This window comes from Salvelinus alpinus, chromosome 4 (assembly GCF_045679555.1).
Source record: "Salvelinus alpinus chromosome 4, SLU_Salpinus.1, whole genome shotgun sequence".
Lineage (NCBI taxonomy): Eukaryota > Metazoa > Chordata > Actinopteri > Salmoniformes > Salmonidae > Salvelinus > Salvelinus alpinus.
Window position 1 is genome coordinate 9,862,770 of NC_092089.1, and position 25,211 is coordinate 9,887,980.

Genomic DNA, 25,211 nt, shown 5'->3' on the forward strand with positions numbered 1-25,211 from the left:
CAAGGTCTTAGACTTGTTATTTTCTTCAACTGAAGGGTTAGAGTTAGGGTCAACATGATGTAGAGAGACAAGGTCTTAGGCTTGTTATTTTCTTCAACTGAAGGGTTAGGGTCAACATGATGTAGAGAGACAAGGTCTTAGGCTTGTTATTTTCTTCAACTGAAGGGTTAGGGTCAACATGATGTAGAGAGACAAGGCCTTAGACTTGTTATTTTCTTCAACTGAAGGGTTAGGGTTAACATGATGTAGAGAGACAAGGTCTTAGGCTTGTTATTTTCTTCAACTGAAGGGTTAGGGTCAACACGATGTAGAGAGACAAGGTCTTAGACTTGTTATTTTCTTCAACTGAAGGGTTAGGGTCAACACGATGTAGAGAGACAAGGTCTTAGACTTGTTATTTTCTTCAACTGAAGGGTTAGGTTTAGGGTCAACACGATGTAGAGAGACAAGGTCTTAGACTTGTTATTTTCTTCAACTGAAGGGTTAGGTTTAGGGTCAACACGATGTAGAGAGACAAGGTCTTAGGCTTGTTTTTTTCTTCAACTGAAGGGTTAGGGTCAACATGATGTAGAGAGACAAGGTCTTAGGCTTGTTATTTTCTTCAACTGAAGGGTTAGGGTCAACATGATGTAGAGAGACAAGGTCTTAGGCTTGTTATTTTCTTCAACTGAAGGGTTAGGGTCAACATGATGTAGAGAGACAAGGTCTTAGGCTTGTTATTTTCTTCAACTGAAGGGTTAGGGTCAACATGATGTAGAGAGACAAGGTCTTAGGCTTGTTATTTTCTTCAACTGAAGGGTTAGGGTCAACATGATGTAGAGAGACAAGGTCTTAGGCTTGTTTTTTTCTTCAACTGAAGGGTTAGGGTCAACACGATGTAGAGAGACAAGGTCTTAGGCTTGTTATTTTCTTCAACTGAAGGGTTAGGGTTAACACGATGTAGAGAGACAAGGTCTTAGACTTGTTATTTTCTTCAACTGAAGGGTTAGGGTCAACACGATGTAGAGAGACAAGGTCTTAGGCTTGTTTTTTTCTTCAACTGAAGGGTTAGGGTCAACATGATGTAGAGAGACAAGGTCCTAGGCTTGTTATTTTCTTCAACTGAAGGGTTAGGGTCAACATGATGTAGAGAGACAAGGTCTTAGACTTGTTATTTTCTTCAACTGAAGGGTTAGGGTCAACATGATGTAGAGAGACAAGGTCTTAGGCTTGTTATTTTCTTCAACTGAAGGGTTAGGGTCAACATGATGTAGAGAGACAAGGTCTTAGGCTTGTTATTTTCTTCAACTGAAGGGTTAGGGTCAACATGATGTAGAGAGACAAGGTCTTAGGCTTGTTTTTTTCTTCAACTGAAGGGTTAGGGTCAACACGATGTAGAGAGACAAGGTCTTAGACTTGTTATTTTCTTCAACTGAAGGGTTAGGGTCAACACGATGTAGAGAGACAAGGTCTTAGGCTTGTTTTTTTCTTCAACTGAAGGGTTAGGGTCAACATGATGTAGAGAGACAAGGTCCTAGGCTTGTTATTTTCTTCAACTGAAGGGTTAGGGTCAACATGATGTAGAGAGACAAGGCCTTAGACTTGTTATTTTCTTCAACTGAAGGGTTAGGGTCAACATGATGTAGAGAGACAAGGTCTTAGGCTTGTTATTTTCTTCAACTGAAGGGTTAGGGTTAGGGTCAACATGATGTAGAGAGACAAGGTCTTAGGCTTGTTATTTTCTTCAACTGAAGGGTTAGGTTTAGGGTCAACACGATGTAGAGAGACAAGGTCTTAGACTTGTTATTTTCTTCAACTGAAGGGTTAGAGTTAGGGTCAACATGATGTAGAGAGACAAGGCCTTAGACTTGTTATTTTCTTCAACTGAAGGGTTAGGGTCAACATGATGTAGAGAGACAAGGTCTTAGACTTGTTATTTTCTTCAACTGAAGGGTTAGAGTTAGGGTCAACATGATGTAGAGAGACAAGGTCTTAGGCTTGTTATTTTCTTCAACTGAAGGGTTAGGGTCAACATGATGTAGAGAGACAAGGTCTTAGGCTTGTTATTTTCTTCAACTGAAGGGTTAGGGTCAACATGATGTAGAGAGACAAGGCCTTAGACTTGTTATTTTCTTCAACTGAAGGGTTAGGGTTAACATGATGTAGAGAGACAAGGTCTTAGGCTTGTTATTTTCTTCAACTGAAGGGTTAGGGTCAACACGATGTAGAGAGACAAGGTCTTAGACTTGTTATTTTCTTCAACTGAAGGGTTAGGGTCAACATGATGTAGAGAGACAAGGTCTTAGACTTGTTATTTTCTTCAACTGAAGGGTTAGGTTTAGGGTCAACACGATGTAGAGAGACAAGGTCTTAGACTTGTTATTTTCTTCAACTGAAGGGTTAGGGTCAACATGATGTAGAGAGACAAGGTCTTAGGCTTGTTTTTTTCTTCAACTGAAGGGTTAGGGTCAACATGATGTAGAGAGACAAGGTCTTAGGCTTGTTATTTTCTTCAACTGAAGGGTTAGGGTCAACATGATGTAGAGAGACAAGGTCTTAGGCTTGTTATTTTCTTCAACTGAAGGGTTAGGGTCAACATGATGTAGAGAGACAAGGTCTTAGGCTTGTTATTTTCTTCAACTGAAGGGTTAGGGTCAACATGATGTAGAGAGACAAGGTCTTAGGCTTGTTATTTTCTTCAACTGAAGGGTTAGGGTCAACATGATGTAGAGAGACAAGGTCTTAGGCTTGTTTTTTTCTTCAACTGAAGGGTTAGGGTCAACACGATGTAGAGAGACAAGGTCTTAGGCTTGTTATTTTCTTCAACTGAAGGGTTAGGGTTAACACGATGTAGAGAGACAAGGTCTTAGACTTGTTATTTTCTTCAACTGAAGGGTTAGGGTCAACACGATGTAGAGAGACAAGGTCTTAGGCTTGTTTTTTTCTTCAACTGAAGGGTTAGGGTCAACATGATGTAGAGAGACAAGGTCCTAGGCTTGTTATTTTCTTCAACTGAAGGGTTAGGGTCAACATGATGTAGAGAGACAAGGTCTTAGACTTGTTATTTTCTTCAACTGAAGGGTTAGGGTCAACATGATGTAGAGAGACAAGGTCTTAGGCTTGTTATTTTCTTCAACTGAAGGGTTAGGGTCAACATGATGTAGAGAGACAAGGTCTTAGGCTTGTTATTTTCTTCAACTGAAGGGTTAGGGTCAACATGATGTAGAGAGACAAGGTCTTAGGCTTGTTATTTTCTTCAACTGAAGGGTTAGGGTCAACATGATGTAGAGAGACAAGGTCTTAGACTTGTTATTTTCTTCAACTGAAGGGTTAGGGTTAGGGTCAACATGATGTAGAGAGACAAGGTCTTAGGCTTGTTATTTTCTTCAACTGAAGGGTTAGGGTCAACATGATGTAGAGAGACAAGGTCTTAGACTTGTTATTTTCTTCAACTGAAGGGTTAGGGTTAGGGTCAACATGATGTAGAGAGACAAGGTCTTAGGCTTGTTATTTTCTTCAACTGAAGGGTTAGGGTCAACATGATGTAGAGAGACAAGGTCTTAGACTTGTTATTTTCTTCAACTGAAGGGTTAGGGTCAACATGATGTAGAGAGACAAGGTCTTAGACTTGTTATTTTCTTCAACTGAAGGGTTAGAGTTAGGGTCAACATGATGTAGAGAGACAAGGTCTTAGGCTTGTTATTTTCTTCAACTGAAGGGTTAGGGTCAACATGATGTAGAGAGACAAGGTCTTAGGCTTGTTATTTTCTTCAACTGAAGGGTTAGGGTCAACATGATGTAGAGAGACAAGGCCTTAGACTTGTTATTTTCTTCAACTGAAGGGTTAGGGTTAACATGATGTAGAGAGACAAGGTCTTAGGCTTGTTATTTTCTTCAACTGAAGGGTTAGGGTCAACACGATGTAGAGAGACAAGGTCTTAGACTTGTTATTTTCTTCAACTGAAGGGTTAGGGTCAACATGATGTAGAGAGACAAGGTCTTAGGCTTGTTATTTTCTTCAACTGAAGGGTTAGGGTCAACATGATGTAGAGAGACAAGGTCTTAGACTTGTTATTTTCTTCAACTGAAGGGTTAGGGTCAACATGATGTAGAGAGACAAGGTCTTAGACTTGTTATTTTCTTCAACTGAAGGGTTAGGGTCAACATGATGTAGAGAGACAAGGTCTTAGGCTTGTTATTTTCTTCAACTGAAGGGTTAGGGTCAACATGATGTAGAGAGACAAGGTCTTAGACTTGTTTTTTTCTTCAACTGAAGGGTTAGGGTCAACATGATGTAGAGAGACAAGGCCTTAGACTTGTTATTTTCTTCAACTGAAGGGTTAGGGTCAACATGATGTAGAGAGACAAGGTCTTAGGCTTGTTATTTTCTTCAACTGAAGGGTTAGGGTTAGGGTCAACATGATGTAGAGAGACAAGGTCTTAGGCTTGTTATTTTCTTCAACTGAAGGGTTAGGTTTAGGGTCAACACGATGTAGAGAGACAAGGTCTTAGACTTGTTATTTTCTTCAACTGAAGGGTTAGAGTTAGGGTCAACATGATGTAGAGAGACAAGGCCTTAGACTTGTTATTTTCTTCAACTGAAGGGTTAGGGTCAACATGATGTAGAGAGACAAGGTCTTAGACTTGTTATTTTCTTCAACTGAAGGGTTAGAGTTAGGGTCAACATGATGTAGAGAGACAAGGTCTTAGGCTTGTTATTTTCTTCAACTGAAGGGTTAGGGTCAACATGATGTAGAGAGACAAGGTCTTAGGCTTGTTTTTTTCTTCAACTGAAGGGTTAGGGTCAACATGATGTAGAGAGACAAGGTCTTAGGCTTGTTATTTTCTTCAACTGAAGGGTTAGGGTCAACATGATGTAGAGAGACAAGGTCTTAGGCTTGTTATTTTCTTCAACTGAAGGGTTAGGGTCAACATGATGTAGAGAGACAAGGTCTTAGGCTTGTTATTTTCTTCAACTGAAGGGTTAGGGTCAACATGATGTAGAGAGACAAGGTCTTAGGCTTGTTATTTTCTTCAACTGAAGGGTTAGGGTCAACATGATGTAGAGAGACAAGGTCTTAGGCTTGTTTTTTTCTTCAACTGAAGGGTTAGGGTCAACACGATGTAGAGAGACAAGGTCTTAGACTTGTTATTTTCTTCAACTGAAGGGTTAGGGTCAACACGATGTAGAGAGACAAGGTCTTAGGCTTGTTTTTTTCTTCAACTGAAGGGTTAGGGTCAACATGATGTAGAGAGACAAGGTCCTAGGCTTGTTATTTTCTTCAACTGAAGGGTTAGGGTCAACATGATGTAGAGAGACAAGGTCTTGGACTTGTTATTTTCTTCAACTGAAGGGTTAGGGTCAACATGATGTAGAGAGACAAGGTCTTAGGCTTGTTATTTTCTTCAACTGAAGGGTTAGGGTCAACATGATGTAGAGAGACAAGGTCTTAGGCTTGTTATTTTCTTCAACTGAAGGGTTAGGGTCAACATGATGTAGAGAGACAAGGTCTTAGGCTTGTTATTTTCTTCAACTGAAGGGTTAGGGTCAACATGATGTAGAGAGACAAGGTCTTAGACTTGTTATTTTCTTCAACTGAAGGGTTAGGGTTAGGGTCAACATGATGTAGACAGACAAGGTCTTAGGCTTGTTATTTTCTTCAACTGAAGGGTTAGGGTCAACATGATGTAGAGAGACAAGGTCTTAGACTTGTTATTTTCTTCAACTGAAGGGTTAGGGTTAGGGTCAACATGATGTAGAGAGACAAGGTCTTAGGCTTGTTATTTTCTTCAACTGAAGGGTTAGGGTCAACATGATGTAGAGAGACAAGGTCTTAGACTTGTTATTTTCTTCAACTGAAGGTTTAGGGTCAACACGATGTAGAGAGACAAGGTCTTAGGCTTGTTATTTTCTTCAACTGAAGGGTTAGGGTCAACATGATGTAGAGAGACAAGGTCTTAGGCTTGTTATTTTCTTCAACTGAAGGGTTAGGGTCAACATGATGTAGAGAGACAAGGTCTTAGACTTGTTATTTTCTTCAACTGAAGGGTTAGGGTCAACACGATGTAGAGAGACAAGGTCTTAGGCTTGTTATTTTCTTCAACTGAAGGGTTAGGGTCAACATGATGTAGAGAGACAAGGTCTTAGGCTTGTTATTTTCTTCAACTGAAGGGTTAGGGTCAACATGATGTAGAGAGACAAGGTCTTAGACTTGTTATTTTCTTCAACTGAAGGGTTAGGGTCAACACGATGTAGAGAGACAAGGTCTTAGGCTTGTTTTTTTCTTCAACTGAAGGGTTAGGGTCAACACGATGTAGAGAGACAAGGTCTTAGACTTGTTATTTTCTTCAACTGAAGGGTTAGGGTCAACACGATGTAGAGAGACAAGGTCTTAGGCTTGTTATTTTCTTCAACTGAAGGGTTAGGGTCAACACGATGTAGAGAGACAAGGTCTTAGGCTTGTTATTTTCTTCAACTGAAGGGTTAGGGTCAACACGATGTAGAGAGACAAGGTCTTAGGCTTGTTATTTTCTTCAACTGAAGGGTTAGGGTCAACACGATGTAGAGAGACAAGGTCTTAGACTTGTTATTTTCTTCAACTGAAGGGTTAGGGTCAACATGATGTAGAGAGACAAGGTCTTAGGCTTGTTATTTTCTTCAACTGAAGGGTTAGGGTTAGGGTCAACACGATGTAGAGAGACAAGGTCTTAGGCTTGTTATTTTCTTCAACTGAAGGGTTAGGGTTAGGGTCAACACGATGTAGAGAGACAAGGTCTTAGACTTGTTATTTTCTTCAACTGAAGGGTTAGGGTCAACACGATGTAGAGAGACAAGGTCTTAGACTTGTTATTTTCTTCAACTGAAGGGTTAGGGTTAGGGTCAACATGATGTAGAGAGACAAGGCCTTAGATTTGTTATTTTCTTCAAATGAACCTAGAAAAATAAAAATCCCTTATCATTACCATTATCCTGATGACATTAAACCAACTCTTACTGAAATGTATTCTACCTCTAGGATTAAAGCCCTTATCATTATCATTACCATTATCCTGATGACATAATACCAACTGTTACTGAAATGTATTCTACCTCTAGGATTAAAGCCCTTATCATTACCATTATCATTATCCTGATGATATAATACCAACTGTTACTGAAATGTATTTTACCTCTAGGATTAAAGCCCTTATCATTACCATTATCATTATCCTGATGACATTATACCAACTGTTACTGAAATGTATTCTACCTCTAGGATTAAAGCCCTTATCATTATCATTAACATTATCCTGATGACATAAAACCAACTGTTACTGAAATGTATTCTTCCTCTGCTCTTTTAGAACCCAGGGTTAAAGAACCTAACCAAATGAAAAGCCAGTCAGTCTTTGGATGTATTTGTTTCTGGTCAGCCACAATCATCCTGCCCTTTGACCCCTAGTCCCATTAATCAATGTAACTCTGAATGGCTTAGTAAAGCATGTGGCAGATGCCCCTCCAACAAGCTGTCTACAACTGTCTAAACCACTTGAAAGTCATTAGCGTTAAGAGATCTATAGAGGAGTAAATGGAGGTTGAAACCTAAACAGTGACCGGGGGATTGGAGAATGGCTGCGCAATCTGCTTTGGCCTTCTGGGACACAGAGAGAGGACACTGTTACACTGCTACTGGGGTGGTGAGCTGGATGGGCAGGGAGGGGAGGGTGGGAGAGAGGGAGAGAGACTGTCAGAGAGAGAGAAAGTAAACTGAGTGTACAAAGCATTAGGAACACCATCCTGATATTGAGCTGCACCCCCCCCACCCTCCGTTCATGGATGTCCTTAGGGTGGTCGGCCAGTTCTTGACACACTCAAACCGCTGCACCTGGCACCTACTACCATACCCCATTCAAAGGCACGTCAATCTTTTGTCTTGCCTTTTCACCCTCTGAATGGCACACATACACATCCATGTATCAGTTGTCTCAAGGCTTAAAACCCTTATTTAACCCGTCTCCTCCCCTTCATCTACACTTGTTTGAAGGGGATGTAACAGGGCTTAAAACCCTTATTTAACCCGTCTCCTCCCCTTCATCTACACTGGTTTGAAGGGGATGTAACAGGTGACACCAATAAGGGATCATAGTTTTCACCTGGATTCACCTGGTCAGTCTATGTCATGGAAGAGTAGGTGTTCGTAATGTTTGGTCCACACAGTATATGTGTGGACGGAGGGGTGGACGCATTGATGGGTAAGAGAGGACAGTTTCCATCTTGGTATTGATTCTTTGAGCCAGCAGAGTCACCAGATGCCACCAGGGCTGCTAGAGTTTCATCTAGCCTGTTTATAGTTGTCTCAGCTCTCCCACTCTCATCCTCTCCCTGTCCTAACCCTCCTTCAGAGTTTCATCTAGCCTGTTTATAGTTGTCTCAGCTCCCCCACTCTCATCCTCTCCCTGTCCTAACCCTAACCCTCCTTCAGAGTTTCATCTAGCCTGTTTCTAGCTGTCTCAGCTCTCCCACTCTCATCCTCTCCCTGTCCTAACCCTCCTTCAGAGTTTCATCTAGCCTGTTTCTAGCTGTCTCAGCTCTCCCACTCTCATCCTCTCCCTGTCCTAACCCTAACCCTCCTTCAGAGTTTCATCTAGCCTGTTTATAGTTGTCTCAGCTCTCCCACTCTCATCCTCTCCCTGTCCTAACCCTAACCCTCCTTCAGAGTTTCATCTAGCCTGTTTATAGTTGTCTCAGCTCTCCCACTCTCATCCTCTCCCTGTCCTAACCCTCCTTCAGAGTTTCATCTAGCCTGTTTCTAGTTGTCTCAGCTCTCCCACTCTCATCCTCTCCCTGTCCTAACCCTCCTTCAGAGTTTCATCTAGCCTGTTTATAGTTGTCTCAGCTCTCCCACTCTCATCCTCTCCCTGTCCTAACCCTAACCCTCCTTCAGAGTTTCATCTAGCCTGTTTATAGTTGTCTCAGCTCCCCCACTCTCATCCTCTCCCTGTCCTAACCCTCCTTCAGAGTTTCATCTAGCCTGTTTATAGTTGTCTCAGCTCTCCCACTCTCATCCTCTCCCTGTCCTAACCCTCCTTCAGAGTTTCATCTAGCCTGTTTCTAGCTGTCTCAGCTCTCCCACTCTCGTCCTCTCCTTCGTCCTAGAGTTTCATCTAGCCTGTTTATAGTTGTCTCAGCTCTCCCACTCTCATCCTCTCCCTGTCCTAACCCTCCTTCAGAGTTTCATCTAGCCTGTTTATAGTTGTCTCAGCTCTCCCACTCTCATCCTCTCCCTGTCCTAACCCTAACCCTCCTTCAGAGTTTCATCTAGCCTGTTTCTAGCTGTCTCAGCTCCCCCACTCTCATCCTCTCCCTGTCCTAACCCTCCTTCAGAGTTTCATCTAGCCTGTTTATAGTTGTCTCAGCTCTCCCACTCTCATCCTCTCCCTGTCCTAACCCTCCTTCAGAGTTTCATCTAGCCTGTTTATAGTTGTCTCAGCTCTCCCACTCTCATCCTCTCCCTGTCCTAACCCTAACCCTCCTTCAGAGTTTCATCTAGCCTGTTTAAAGTTGTCTCAGCTCTCCCACTCTCATCCTCTCCCTGTCCTAACCCTAACCCTCCTTCAGAGTTTCATCTAGCCTGTTTAAAGTTGTCTCAGCTCTCCCACTCTCATCCTCTCCCTGTCCTAACCCTAACCCTCCTTCAGAGTTTCATCTAGCCTGTTTCTAGCTGTCTCAGCTCTCCCACTCTCATCCTCTCCCTGTCCTAACCCTCCTTCAGAGTTTCATCTAGCCTGTTTCTAGTTGTCTCAGCTCTCCCACTCTCATCCTCTCCCTGTCCTAACCCTAACCCTCCTTCAGAGTTTCATCTAGCCTGTTTCTAGTTGTCTCAGCTCTCCCACTCTCATCCTCTCCCTGTCCTAACCCTAACCCTCCTTCAGAGTTTCATCTAGCCTGTTTCTAGCTGTCTCAGCTCTCCCACTCTCGTCCTCTCCTTCGTCCTAGAGTTTCATCTAGCCTGTTTATAGTTGTCTCAGCTCTCCCACTCTCGTCCTCTCCCTGTCCTAACCCTAACCCACTCTCATCCTCTCCCTGTCCTAACCCTAACCCTCCTTCAGAGTTTCATCTAGCCTGTTTATAGTTGTCTCAGCTCTCCCACTCTCATCCTCTCCCTGTCCTAACCCTCCTTCAGAGTTTCATCTAGCCTGTTTATAGTTGTCTCAGCTCTCCCACTCTCATCCTCTCCCTGTCCTAACCCTAACCCTCCTTCAGAGTTTCATCTAGCCTGTTTATAGTTGTCTCAGCTCTCCCCCTCTCGTCCTCTCCCTGTCCTAACCCTAACCCTCCTTCAAAGTTTCATCTAGCCTGTTTATAGTTGTCTCAGCTCTCCCACTCTCATCCTCTCCCTGTCCTAACCCTAACCCTCCTTCAGAGTTTCATCTAGCCTGTTTATATTGTCTCAGCTCTCCCACTCTCATCCTCTCCTTTGTCCTAGAGTTTCATCTAGCCTGTTTAAAGCTGTCTCAGCTCTCCCACTCTCGTCCTCTCCCTGTCCTAACCCTAACCCTCCTTCAGAGTTTCATCTAGCCTGTTTATAGTTGTCTCAGCTCTCCCACTCTCATCCTCTCCCTGTCCTAACCCTAACCCTCCTTCAGAGGTTCATCTAGCCTGTCTATAGCTGTCTCAGCTCTCCCACTCTCATCCTCTCCCTGTCCTAACCCTCCTTCAGAGTTTCATCTAGCCTGTTTATAGTTGTCTCAGCTCCCCCACTCTCATCCTCTCCCTGTCCTAACCCTCCTTCAGAGTTTCATCTAGCCTGTTTAAAGTTGTATCAGCTCTCCCACTCTCATCCTCTCCCTGTCCTAACCCTAACCCACTCTCGTCCTCTCCCTGTCCTAACCCTAACCCTCCTTCAGAGTTTCATCTAGCCTGTTTATAGTTGTCTCAGCTCTCCCACTCTCATCCTCTCCCTGTCCTAACCCTCCTTCAGAGTTTCATCTAGCCTGTTTAAAGCTGTCTCAGCCCTCCCACTCTCATCCTCTCCCTGTCCTAACCCTAACCCTCCTTCAGAGTTTCATCTAGCCTGTTTAAAGCTGTCTCAGCCCTCCCACTCTCATCCTCTCCCTGTCCTAACCCTAACCCTCCTTCAGAGTTTCATCTAGCCTGTTTAAAGCTGTCTCAGCTCTCCCACTCTCATCCTCTCCGTCCTAACCCTAACCCTCCTTCAGAGTTTCATCTAGCCTGTTTATAGTTGTCTCAGCTCTCCCACTCTCGTCCTCTCCCTGTCCTAACCCTCCTTCAGAGTTTCATCTAGCCTGTTTAAAGCTGTCTCAGCTCTCCCACTCTCATCCTCTCCCTGTCCTAACCCTCCTTCAGAGTTTCATCTAGCCTGTTTATAGTTGTCTCAGCTCCCCCACTCTCATCCTCTCCCTGTCCTAACCCTAACCCTCCTTCAGAGTTTCATCTTTTCTGTTTATAGTTGTCTCAGCTCTCCCCCTCTCATCCTCTCCCTGTCCTAACCCTAACCCTCCTTCAGAGTTTCATCTAGCCTGTTTATAGCTGTCTCAGCTCTCCCACTCTCATCCTCTCCCTGTCCTAACCCTCCTTCAGAGTTTCATCTAGCCTGTTTATAGTTGTCTCAGCTCCCCCACTCTCATCCTCTCCCTGTCCTAACCCTCCTTCAGAGTTTCATCTAGTCTGTTTATAGCTGTCTCAGCTCCCCCACTCTCATCCTCTCCCTGTCCTAACCCTAACCCTCCTTCAGAGTTTCATCTAGCCTGTTTATAGTTGTCTCAGCTCTCCCCCTCTCATCCTCTCCCTGTCCTAACCCTAACCCTCCTTCAGAGTTTCATCTAGCCTGTTTATAGCTGTCTCAGCTCTCCCACTCTCATCCTCTCCCTGTCGTAACCCTCCTTCAGAGTTTCATCTAGCCTGTTTAAAGCTGTCTCAGCTCTTCCACTCTCATCCTCTCCCTGTCCTAACCCTAACCCTCCTTCAGAGTTTCATCTAGCCTGTTTATATTGTCTCAGCTCTCCCACTCTCATCCTCTCCCTGTCCTAACCCTCCTTCAGAGTTTCATCTAGCCTGTTTAAAGCTGTCTCAGCTCTCCCACTCTCATCCTCTCCCTGTCCTAACCCTAACCCTCCTTCAGAGTTTCATCTAGCCTGTTTATAGTTGTCTCAGCTCTCCCACTCTCATCCTCTCCCTGTCCTAACCCTAACCCTCCTTCAGAGTTTCATCTAGCCTGTTTAAAGCTGTCTCAGCTCTCCCACTCTCATCCTCTCCCTGTCCTAACCCTAACCCTCCTTCAGAGTTTCATCTAGCCTGTTTAAAGCTGTCTCAGCTCTCCCACTCTCATCCTCTCCCTGTCCTAACCCTAACCCTCCTTCAGAGTTTCATCTAGCCTGTTTATAGTTGTCTCAGCTCTCCCACTCTCGTCCTCTCCCTGTCCTAACCCTAACCCTAACCCTAACCCTAACCCTATCCCACTCTCGTCCTCTCCCTGTCCTAACCCTAACCCTAACCCTAACCCACTCTCGTCCTCTCCCTGTCCTAACCCTAACCCTAACCCTAACCAACTCTCGTCCTTTCCCTGTCCTAACCCTAACCCACTCTCGTCCTCTCCCTGTCCTAACCCTCCTTCAGAGTTTCATCTAGCCTGTTTATAGTTGTCTCAGCTCTCCCACTCTCATCCTCTCCCTGTCCTAACCCTAACCCTCCTTCAGAGTTTCATCTAGCCTGTTTATAGTTGTCTCAGCTCTCCCACTCTCATCCTCTCCCTGTCCTAACCCTCCTTCAGAGTTTCATCTAGCCTGTTTATAGTTGTCTCAACTCTCCCACTCTCGTCCTCACCCTGTCCTAACCCTAACCCTCCTTCAGAGTTTCATCTAGCCTGTTTATAGTTGTCTCAGCTCTCCCACTCTCATCCTCTCCCTGTCCTAACCCTCCTTCAGAGTTTCATCTAGCCTGTTTATAGTTGTCTCAGCTCTCCCACTCTCATCCTCTCCCTGTCCTAACCCTAACCCTCCTTCAGAGTTTCATCTAGCCTGTTTATAGTTGTCTCAGCTCTCCCACTCTCATCCTCTCCCTGTCCTAACCCTCCTTCAGAGTTTCATCTAGCCTGTTTATAGTTGTCTCAGCTCTCCCACTCTCATCCTCTCCCTGTCCTAACCCTAACCCACTCTCGTCCTCTCCCTGTCCTAACCCTAACCCTAACCCTAACCCTAACCCTAACCCTAACCCTAACCCTAACCCTAACCCTAACCCTAACCCTAACCCTAACCCTAACCCTAACCCACTCTCGTCCTCTCCCTGTCCTAACCCTAACCCACTCTCATCCTCTCCCTGTCCTAACCCTAACCCTAACCCTCCTTCAAAGTTTCATCTAGCCTGTTTATAGTTGTCTCAGCTCTCCCACTCTCATCCTCTCCCTGTCCTAACCCTCCTTCAGAGTTTCATCTAGCCTGTTTCTAGTTGTCTCAGCTCTCCCACTCTCGTCCTCTCCCTGTCCTAACCCTAACCCTCCTTCAGAGTTTCATCTAGCCTGTTTATAGTTGTCTCAGCTCTCCCACTCTAATCGTCTCCCTGTCCTAACCCTAACCCTCCTTCAGAGTTTCATCTAGCCTGTTTATATTGTCTCAGCTCTCCCACTCTCATCCTCTCCCTGTCCTAACCCTAACCCTCCTTCAGAGTTTCATCTAGCCTGTTTATAGTTGTCTCAGCTCTCCCACTCTCATCCTCTCCCTGTCCTAACCCTAACCCACTCTCGTCCTCTCCCTGTCCTAACCCTAACCCTAACCCTAACCCTAACCCACTCTCGTCCTCTCCCTGTCCTAACCCTAACCCTAACCCTAACCCTAACCCTAACCCACTCTCGTCCTCTCCCTGTCCTAACCCTAACCCACTCTCATCCTCTCCCTGTCCTAACCCTAACCCTAACCCTCCTTCAAAGTTTCATCTAGCCTGTTTATAGTTGTCTCAGCTCCCCCACTCTAATCCTCTCCCTGTCCTAACCCTAACCCTCCTTCAGAGTTTCATCTAGCCTGTTTATAGCTGTCTCAGCTCTCCCACTCTCATCCTCTCCCTGTCCTAACCCTCCTTCAGAGTTTCATCTAGCCTGTTTATAGTTGTCTCAGCTCTCCCACTCTCATCCTCTCCCTGTCCTAACCCTAACCCTCCTTCAGAGTTTCATCTAGCCTGTTTATAGTTGTCTCAGCTCTCCCACTCTCATCCTCTCCCTGTCCTAACCCTAACCCTCCTTCAGAGTTTCATCTAGCCTGTTTATAGTTGTCTCAGCTCTCCCACTCTCATCCTCTCCCTGTCCTAACCCTCCTTCAGAGTTTCATCTAGCCTGTTTATAGTTGTCTCAGCCCTCCCACTCTCATCCTCTCCCTGTCCTAACCCTAACCCACTCTCGTCCTCTCCCTGTCCTAACCCTAACCCTAACCCTAACCCACTCTCGTCCTCTCCCTAACCCACTCTCGTCCTCTCCCTGTCCTAACCCTAACCCTAACCCTAACCCACTCTCGTCCTCTCCCTGTCCTAACCCTAACCCTAACCCTAACCCACTCTCGTCCTCCCCCTGTCCTAACCCTAACCCACTTTCGTCCTCTCCCTGTCCTAACCCTAACCCACTCTCATCCTCTCCCTGTCCTAACCCTAACCCGCTCTCGTCCTCTCCCTGTCCTAACCCTAACCCACTCTCGTCCTTTCCCTGTCCTAACCCTAACCCACTCTCGTCCTCTCCCTGTCCTAACCCTAACCCACTCTCGTCCTCTCCCTGTCCTAACCCTAACCCTAACCCTAACCCTAACCCCACTCTCGTCCTCTCCCTGTCCTAACCCTAACCCTAACCCTAACCCTAACCCTAACCCACTCTCGTCCTCTCCCTGTCCTAACCCTAACCCTAACCCACTCTTGTCCTCTCCCTGTCCTAACCCTAACCCACTCTCGTCCTCTCCCTGTCCTAACCCTAACCCACTCTCATCCTCTCCCTGTCCTAACCCTAACCCTAACCCACTCTTGTCCTCTCCCTGTCCTAACCCTAACCCTAACCCTAACCCACTCTCGTCCTCTCCCTGTCCTAACCCTAACCCTAACCCTAACCCACTCTCGTCCTCCCCCTGTCCTAACCCTAACCCACTTTCGTCCTCTCCCTGTCCTAACCCTAACCCACTCTCATCCTCTCCCTGTCCTAACCCTAACCCGCTCTCGTCCTCTCCCTGTCCTAACCCTAACCCACTCTCGTCCTTTCCCTGTCCTAACCCTAACCCACTCTCGTCCTCTCCCTGTCCTAACCCTAACCCTAACCCTAACCCTAACCCACTCTCGTCCTCTCCCTGTCCTAACCCTAACCCTAACCCTAACCCTAACCCTAACCCTAACCCACTCTCGTCCTCTCCCTGTCCTAACCCTAACCCTAACCCACTCTCGTCCTCTCCCTGTCCTAACCCTAACCCACTCTCATCCTCTCCCTGTCCTAACCCTAACCCTAACCCACTCTTGTCCTCTCCCTGTCCTAACCCTAACCCTAACCCTAACCCACTCTCATCCTCTCCCTGTCCTAACCCTAACCCTAACCCTAACCCTCCTAACCCTCCTTCAGAGTTTCATCTAAAGTCTATCAAAACAGCTCCCACAATCTTTTTTTCATCAATTTCTCTCAGCCAATCATCAGTCATTTGTGTAAGTGCCGTGCTTGTTGATTGTCCTTCCCTATAAGTCTGCTGAATGTATGTTGTCAATATGTTTACAGTCAAATAGCATTGAATCTGGTCAAACACAATTTTTCCCCAAAAGTTTAATAAGAGTTGGTAACTGGCAAATAGGAGTGGCAATATCGTCTGCTATTATCCTCAGTAATTTTCCATCCAAGTTGTCAGACTCCGGTGGCTTGTCATTGTTGATAGACAACAATAACTCTTCCACACTCACTTTACAGAATTCTGAATTACAATGCTTGCCTTTCATAATTTGATCAGTTATACTTGGATGGTTAGTGTCAGCGTTTGTTGTTGGCATGTTATGCCCAAATTTGCTAATCTTGCCAATGAAAAAATCGTGAAAGTAATTGGCAATATCAGCGGGTTTGTGATGAATGATTCAAAAAATGATGGAATTGAGTTTGCCTTTCTGGCCAATTTTTATTTTATTATATTTATTTTTAAAATTTTATCCCATTTTCTCCTCAATTTTCGTGGTATCCAATCGCTAGTAATTACTATCTTGTCTCATCGCTACAACTCCCGTACGGGCTCGGGAGAGACGAAGGTCGAAAGCCATGCGTCCTCCGAAGCACAACCCAACCAAGCCGCACAGCGCGCCTCCAACCCGGAAGCCAGCCGCACCAATGTTTTGGAGGAAACACCGTGTACCTGGCCCCCTTGGTTAGCTCGCACTGCGCCCGGCCCGCCACAGGAGTCGCTGGAGCGCGATGAGACAAGGATATCCCTACCGGCCAAACCCTCCCTAACCCGGACGACGCTATGCCAATTGTGCGTTGCCCCACGGACCTCCCGGTCGCGGCCGGCTGCGACAGAGCCTGGGCGCGAACCCAGAGACTCTGGAGACTCAGTGCCCTAGACCACTGCGCCACCCGGGAGCCTGGGCGCGAACCCAGAGACTCTGGAGACTCAGTGCCCTAGACCACTGCGCCACCCGGGAGCCTGGGCGCGAACCCAGAGACTCTGGAGACTCAGTGCCCTAGACCACTGCGCCACCCGGGAGGCCCTAGACCACTGCGCCACCCGGGAGGCCCTAGACCACTGCGCCACCCGGGAGGCCCTAGACCACTGCGCCACCCGGGACGCCCTAGACCACTGCGCCACCCGGGAGGCCCTAGACCACTGCGCCACCCGGGAGGCCCTAGACCACTGCGCCACCCGGGAGGCCCTAGACCACTGCGCCACCCGGGAGGCCCTAGACCACTGCGCCACCCGGGAGGCCCTAGACCACTGCGCCACCCGGGACGCCCTAGACCACTGCGCCACCCGGGAGGCCCTAGACCACTGCGCCACCCGGGAGGCCCTAGACCACTGCGCCACCCGGGAGGCCCTAGACCACTGCGCCACCCGGGAGGCCCTAGACCACTGCGCCACCCGGGAGGCCCTAGACCACTGCGCCACCCGGGAGGCCCTAGACCACTGCGCCACCCGGGACGCCCTAGACCACTGCGCCACCCGGGAGGCCCTAGACCACTGCGCCACCCGGGACGCCCTAGACCACTGCGCCACCCGGGAGGCCCTAGACCACTGCGCCACCCGGGAGGCCCTAGACCACTGCGCCACCCGGGAGGCCCTAGACCACTGCGCCACCCGGGAGGCCCTAGACCACTGCGCCACCCGGGACGCCCTAGACCACTGCGCCACCCGGGAGGCCCTAGACCACTGCGCCACCCGGGACGCCCCTTTGCCCCAAAGCTTTTTACTCTCAATCTTTATATAATTTATCTTTGTTTCACAGTTTATTCTTATTTTATTCAGTTTAGTCACATGATTTCTCAATTTGCAGTACGTTTGCCAAACAGTTATGCAGTCAGACTTATTTGCCATCTCTTTTGCCTCATCCCTCTCAACCATACAGTTTTTCAATTCCTCATCCAGCCACAAGGATTTAACAGTTTTTACAATAATTTTACTAATGGGTGTGTGCTTATTAGTAACTGGAATAAGCAATTTCATAAATGTGTCAAGTGCAGCATCTGGTTGCTCCTCATTACACACCACAGACCAACAAATATTATTTACATCAACAACATAGGAATCACTACTAAGCATATTGTGTGACCTCTTATACACTATACTATGCCCAGCTTTTGGAACTTTGGTTTTCCTAGATATGGCTACTATATTGTGATCACTACATCCAATGGATTTGGATACTGCTTTAAAGCAAATTACTAAAGCTGTGATCAAGACATGTTGATGATTCCTGTGCTGTTTGCAACTACCCTGGTAGGTTGACTGATCACTTGAACCAGGTTGCAGGTACTGGTTAGAGTTTGAAGCTTTCTCTTGAGTGTGCAGCCTGATGAAAGCCAGTCAATATTTAAATCACCCCCCAAAAATTACCTCTCTGTTGATATCACATACATTATCAAAGATTTCACACATGTTATCCAGATACTGATTGTTAGCACTTGGTGGTGTATAGCAGCTTCCTACCAGAATGGGCTTTAGTTGAGGCAGATGAACCTGTAGCCATATTACTTCAACAGTGTTGAACCTTTCTGGGAAGGGGGTTCGGCTAGCGGAACACCTGGCCTACAGCCAGTGAAAATGCAGGGGCGCCAAATTCAAACAACAGAAATCTCATAATTAAAATTCCTCAAACATACAAGTATTATACACAATTTTAAAGATAAACGTCTTGTTAATCCAACCACAGTGTCCGATTTCAAAAAGGCTTTACGGCGAAAGCACACCATGCGATTATGTTAGGCCAGCGCCTAGCCACGAAAATCATAGACATTTTCCAGCCAAGGAGAAGTGTCACAAATGTCAGAAATAGCGTTAAAATTAATCATTAACCTTTGATGATCTTCATCTGGTGGCACTCCCAGGACTCCATGTTACACAATAAATGTTTGTTTTGTTCGATAAAGTTAATCTTTAAGTCCAAAAACCTCATTTGAAATTGGCGCGTTATGTTCAGAAATGCATTGTCTCAAACAAACATCCGGTGAAATTGCAGAGAGCCACATCAAATTACAGAAATACTCATCATGAACATTGATGAAAGGTACAAGTGTTACACATAGGATTAAAGATATACTTCTTGTTAATCCAGCCGCTGTGTCCGATTTTAAAAAGGCTTTACGGCGAAAGCATACCATGCGATTATGTTAGGCCAGCGCTTAGCCATAAAAATAAAATACAGCCATTTTCCAGCCTAGGAGAGGTGTCACAAAAGTCAGAAATAGCGTTAAAATGAATCACTAACCTTTGATGATCTTCATTTGATGGCACTCCCAGGTCTCCATGTTAGACAATACATTTTCGTTTTGTTCAATAAAGTTAAACTTTATGTCCAAATGCCTCCTTTTTGTTTGCGCGTTTAGTCCAGTAATCCAAATGCACAAAGCGCGGGCACAAAGTACAGACGAAAAGTCAAAAAAGTTCCATTAGAGTTCGTAGAAACATGTCAAACGATGTTTCTAATCAATCCTTAGGGTGTTTTTATCATAAATATTCAATAATGTTTCAACCGGACAATACTGTTTTCATTAGAAAGGAAAGGGAACGTAGCTCGCGCTCACGGGCGAGACTAAACTAAAGGCTTTCAGCTGAGCCACCTGCTTTGACAGGTCTTATTCTCTCCCCTTTCACAATAGAAGTCTGAAACAACTTCTAAAGACGGTTGACATCTACTGGAAGCCTTAGGAAGTGCAATCTGACCCCACAGACACTGGATATTCGATAGGCATGCACTTGAAAACTACAAACCTCAGAGTTCCCACTTCCTGGTTGGATTTTTCTCAGGTGTTCGCCTGCCATATGAGTTCTGTTATACTCACAAACATTATTTTAACATTTTTGGAAACTTTAGAGTGTTTTCCATCCAAATCTACTAATTATATGCATATTCTAGCTTCTGTGCCTGAGTAACAGGCAGTTTACTCTAGGCACGCTTTTCATCTAAACTTCCCAATGCTGCCCCCTATCCCAAAGAGGTTTTGACATTAGATCCTCTCTAAGCTTTACATGAATGTGGTTTTGATTTCAAGAAGGCTTTACGGCGAAAGCAGACCATGCGATTATCTGAGGACAGCGCCCCACATACAAACACATGAAAATCATATTTCAACCAGGCAGGTGCGAGACAAAAGTCAAAATTGCCATATTGTCACGATCGTGTGGAGAGACGGACCAAGGCGCAGCGGGATATGAATACATCTTCCTTTTATTTATGAAGATGAATGAACACGAAACGAAACACTTATACAAACTATACAAAACAACAAACGATCGTGAAGCTAAATAACGTAGTGCACACACACAGGCTACAAACGTTAAACATAGACAATTACCCACAAACATCTAAAGCCTATGGTTACCTTAAATATGGCTCCCAATCAGAGACAACAATAACCAGCTGTCTCTGATTGAGAACCAAATCAGGCAACCATAGACTTTCCTAAACACCTACACTCAACCATAGACAATACTAGACACATACACTCCACACAAACCCATACACTAAAACCAACACCCCCTTTACCATAATAAACACCAAAAACACAAACATACCCCATGTCACACCCTGACCTAACTAAAATAATAAAGAAAACAAAGAATACTAAGGCCAGGGCGTGACATAACCCCCCCCTTAAGGTGCGAACTCCGGGCGCACCAGCACATAGTCTAGGGGAGGGTCTGGGTGGGCGTCCGTCCACGGCGGCGGCTCCGGCACTGGTCGTGGTCCCCACCCCACCATAGTCACTACACGCTTTCCTAAACCCACTGGAATAAGGGGCAGCACCGGACTAAGGGGCAGTACCGGACTAAGGGACAGCACCAGGATAAGGGACAGCACCAGGATAAGGGACAGCACCAGGATAAGGGACAGCACCAGGATAAGGGACAGCACCAGGATAAGGGACAGCACCAGGATAAGGGGCAGCACCAGGATAAGGGGCAGCACCAGGATAAGGGGCAGTAACAGGATAAGGGGCAGTAACAGGATAAGGGGCAGCACCGGACTAAATGGCGGATCCTGGCTGGACGGCTCAGGCGGATCCTGGCTGGACGGCTCTGGCGGATCCTGGCTGGCCTGCTCTGGCGGATCCTGGCTAGCTGACGGATCTGGCTGCTCATGTCTGGCTGATGAATCTGGCTGCTCATGGCTGGCTGACGGATCTGGCTGCTCATGGCTGGCTGACGGATCTGGCTGCTCATGGCTGGCTGACGGATCTGGCTGCTCATGGCTGGCTGACGGATCTGGCTGCTCATGGCTGGCTGACGGATCTGGCTGCTCATGGCTGGCTGACGGATCTGGCTGCTCATGGCTGGCTGACGGATCTGGCTGCTCATGGCTGGCTGACGGATCTGGCTGCTCATGGCTGGCTGACGGATCTGGCAGATCCTGTCTGGTTGGCGGCTCTGGCAGATCCTGTCTGGTTGGCGGCTCTGGCAGATCCTGTCTGGTTGGCGGCTCTGGCAGATCCTGTCTGGTTGGCGGCTCTGGCAGATCCTGTCTGGTTGGCGGCTCTGGCAGATCCTGTCTGGTTGGCGGCTCTGGCAGATCCTGTCTGGTTGGCGGCTCTGGCAGATCCTGTCTGACGATCGGCTCTAGCGGCTCCTGACTGACGATCGGCTCTGACGGCTCGGGACAGACGGGCGGCTCTAATGGCACTGGGCAGACGGATGGCTCAGATGGCGCTGGGGAGACGGATGGCTCAGATGGCGCTGGGGAGACGGATGGCTCAGATGGCGCTGGAGAGACGGATGGCTCAGATGGCGCTGGAGAGACGGATGGCTCAGATGGCGCTGGAGAGACGGATGGCTCTGGCCGGCTGAGGCGCACTGTAGGCCTGGTGCGTAGTGCCGGAACTGGTGGTACCGGGCTGGGGACACGCATCTCAGGGCTAGTGCGGGGAGCAGGAACAGGGCATACTGGACCCTGGAAACGCACATTAGGCCTAGTGCGTGGTGCCGGAACTGGTGGTACCGGGCTGGGGACACGCATCTCAGGGCTAGTGCGGGGAGCAGCAACAGGACGCACAGGACTCTGGGGACACACAGGAGGCTTGGTGCGTGGTGTAGGCACTGGTGGTAATGGGCTGGAGACACGCACCATTGTACGAGTGCGTGGAGGAGGAACAGGGCTCTGGAGACACACTGGAAGCCTGGTGCGTGGTGTTGGCACTGGTGGAACAGGACTGGGGCGGGAAGGTGGCGCCGGAAATACCGGACCGTGCAGGCGTACTGGCTCCCTTGAGCACCGAGCCTGACCAACCTTACCTGGTTGAATGCTCCCCGTCGCCCGACCAGTGCGGGGAGGTGGAATAACCCGCACCGGGCTATGTAGGCGAACCGGGGACACCATGCGTAAGGCTGGTGCCATGTAAGCCGGCCCGAGGAGATGTACTGGTGGCCAGATAGGTAGAGCCGGCTTCATGGCACTTGGCTCAATGCTCAATCTAGCCCTACCAGTGCGGGGAGGTAGAATAACCCGCACTGGGCTATGCACACGTACAGGAGACACCGTGCGCTCTACTGCGTAACACGGTGTCTGCCCGTACTCCCGCTCTCCACGGTTAGCCTGGGAAGTGGGCGCAGGTCTCCTACCTGCCCTCGGCCCACTACCTCCTAGCCCCCCCCCAAGAAATGTTTGGGTAGTACTCACGGGCTTCCAGCCTTGCCTCCGTGCTGCCTCCTCATATCGCCGCCTCTCTGCTTTCGCTGCCTCCAGCTCAGCTTTGGGAAGGCGATATTCTCCAGGTTGAGCCCAAGGTCCCTTTCCATCCAATTCGTCCTCCCATCTCCAGAAATCCTGTGTAGGTGGGTCCTGTTGCCGTTTCACACGCTGCTTGGTCCTTTGGTGGGTAATTCTGTCACGATCGTGTGGAGAGACGGACCAAGGCGCAGCGGGATATGAATACATCTTCCTTTTATTTATGAAGATGAATGAACACGAAACGAAACACTTATACAAACTATACAAAACAACAAACGATCGTGAAGCTAAATAACGTAGTGCACACACACAGGCTACAAACGTTAAACATAGACAATTACCCACAAACATCTAAAGCCTATGGTTACCTTAAATATGGCTCCCAATCAGAGACAACAATAACCAGCTGTCTCTGATTGAGAACCAAATCAGGCAACCATAGACTTTCCTAAACACCTACACTCAACCATAGACAATACTAGACACATACACTCCACACAAACCCATACACTAAAACCAACACCCCCTTTACCATAATAAACACCAAAAACACAAACATACCCCATGTCACACCCTGACCTAACTAAAATAATAAAGAAAACAAAGAATACTAAGGCCAGGGCGTGACACATATAATAAATGCCTTACCTTTGAAGATCTTCTTTTTGCAATCCCAAATGTCTCATTGACACAATGAATGGTTGTTTTGTTCGATAAATTCCTTCTTTATATCCCCAAAATGTCAATTTATTTGGCGCGTTTGATTCAGAAATACACCGGTTTCAACTCGCCCAACATGCCTACAAAGTATCTAATAAGTTACCTGTAAACTTGGTCCAAACATTTCAAACAACGCTCCTAATCCAACCTCAGGTATCCTAAAATGTAAATAATCGATAAAATTTAAGACGGAATAAACTGTTTCCAATACCGGATAAAAACAACGTGAAGCTCCAGTTCACGCGTATCAAAACAGTAGAGTCCACCTGGAGTGACACTTACAAAGAACAGCCATACTTCTTCATTTCTCAAAAGAAAAACATTGAACAATTTCTAAAGATTGTTGACATCTAGTGGAAGCCATAGGAACTGCAACCAGGTTCCTCATAAATAGGGCTTCCCATAGAAATATAATGGAAAACACAATGACCTCAACAACAAAAAATTCCCTGGATGGATTGTGCTCGGGGTTTTGCCTGCCAGATCAGTTCTGTTATACTCACAGACATTATTCTAACAGTTTTAGAAACTTCAGAGTGTTTTCTATCCAAATCTATGTATGCATATCCTAGCTTCTGGGCCTGAGTAGCAGGCAGTTTACTTTGGGCACGCTTTTCATCCGGACGTGAAAAGTCTGGCCCCTATCCCAGAGAGGTTAATATATTAAGCCCCCTCCTGCACTCCCTGTTCACCCATGACTGCGTGGAGATGATCGTGGACTTCAGGAAACAGCAGAGGGAGCACCGCCCCCTATCCACATCGATGGGACGGCAGTGGATAGGGGGCAGTGGAAACTGACAAACTGAAATGGTCCTCCCACACAGACAGCGCACCAGCGCCTCTTCAACCTCAGGAGGCTGAGGGAAAGGTGGCTTTTCACCTAAAACCCTCACAAACTTTTACAGATGCACAATTGAGAGCATCCTGTCGGGCTGTATAACTGCCTGGTATGGCAACTGCACCGCCCACAACTGAAAGGCTCCCCTAGAGGGTGGTGCGGTCTGCACAACGCATCACAGGGGCAAACTACCTGCCCTCCAAGACACCTACAGCACCCGATGTCACAGGAAGGCCAAAAAGATCATCAAGAACAACAACCACCCGAGCCACTGCCTGTTCACCCCGCTATCATCCAGAAGGCGAGGTCAGTACAGGTGTATCAAAGCTGGGACCGAGAGACTGAAAAACAGCTTCTATGTCAAGGACATCATACTGTTAAACAGCCATCACTAACACAGAGAGGCTGCTGCCTACATGCAGACTTGAAATCATTGGTCACTTTAATAAAGGTGTCACTAGTCACTTTATAATGCCACTTTAATAATGTTTACATAATCATTACGTCAGTGATCTTCAAGACAACTGGGAACTGAATAAAACAAGGTCCAATCATGACGTCAGCTATCTTCAGGTCAGAGCTATAGAAAGAGACTTGAGTTCTCAGTTGGATGACGGTCACAACGTATTTTCACAGTCGAGTTCCCAGTTGTCTTGAAAGCGGCTGAATTCATGCTGGATTGACAGCATGACCAATGTTGAATGTTTACCCTTTTAAGCTTGGAAAAGAGACCCTTAATCCAAGACTTGGCCCACACATCCACTCCACTGAATAGCAGGCTAGTGATTGCTTTGCAATGCTTGCAGTTAGCCACTGAGTCCTTCCAAACCACTCATTGTTGATTTAGCAATTTACAACTTGTTGTGTAATGTTTATGTCCAATGGCCAATGAGTACCGATACATTTTATCTCTAATTTCTCTTCATATGACGAGGATTGAAAAGGATTTGCCAGTAGATTGTCGACTTGACTCATGATGATCACATCTAGGTTGCTAGCTAAGACTTTGAAAGTATGATGTTGACATGTCCAATCAAAGCCACTGAAGATATAATGTGATATGACGTCATTTTATCTGTGGCAATTGACCATGAGCCGCGTAGATTTTTCGGTGACGTAGTGTCCCCATGAGTGCTACTAGAGAACATTACCAACCCCTAGGCTCCGTATTTTGGGCTGGCTGCTCCACCACCACAGAACAAACTGAGCCTGAAACACCTGCATTTTGGACCTGCCTTACTCAAGAAAACAAAACAGAGACCATGTTTGTATGTGGCTTTATTAACGCAATGATTATTTGACTTTTAC

The 25,211-nt window shown here is 46.8% G+C and overlaps 1 protein-coding gene across 1 annotated transcript in view; it reads right to left on the reverse strand.

Annotated features, from left to right (window-relative positions):
* Nucleotides 1-18,517, reverse strand: part of LOC139572262 (uncharacterized) — a 30,174-nt gene extending 11,657 nt beyond the window's left edge. Inside the window, exon 1 of the mRNA XM_071394906.1 lies at nucleotides 18,478-18,517. Coding sequence (XP_071251007.1) covers nucleotides 18,478-18,517 — 40 coding nt within the window. The remainder of the gene's footprint in view (nucleotides 1-18,477) is intronic.
* Between the last annotated feature and the right edge of the window lie 6,694 nt (nucleotides 18,518-25,211).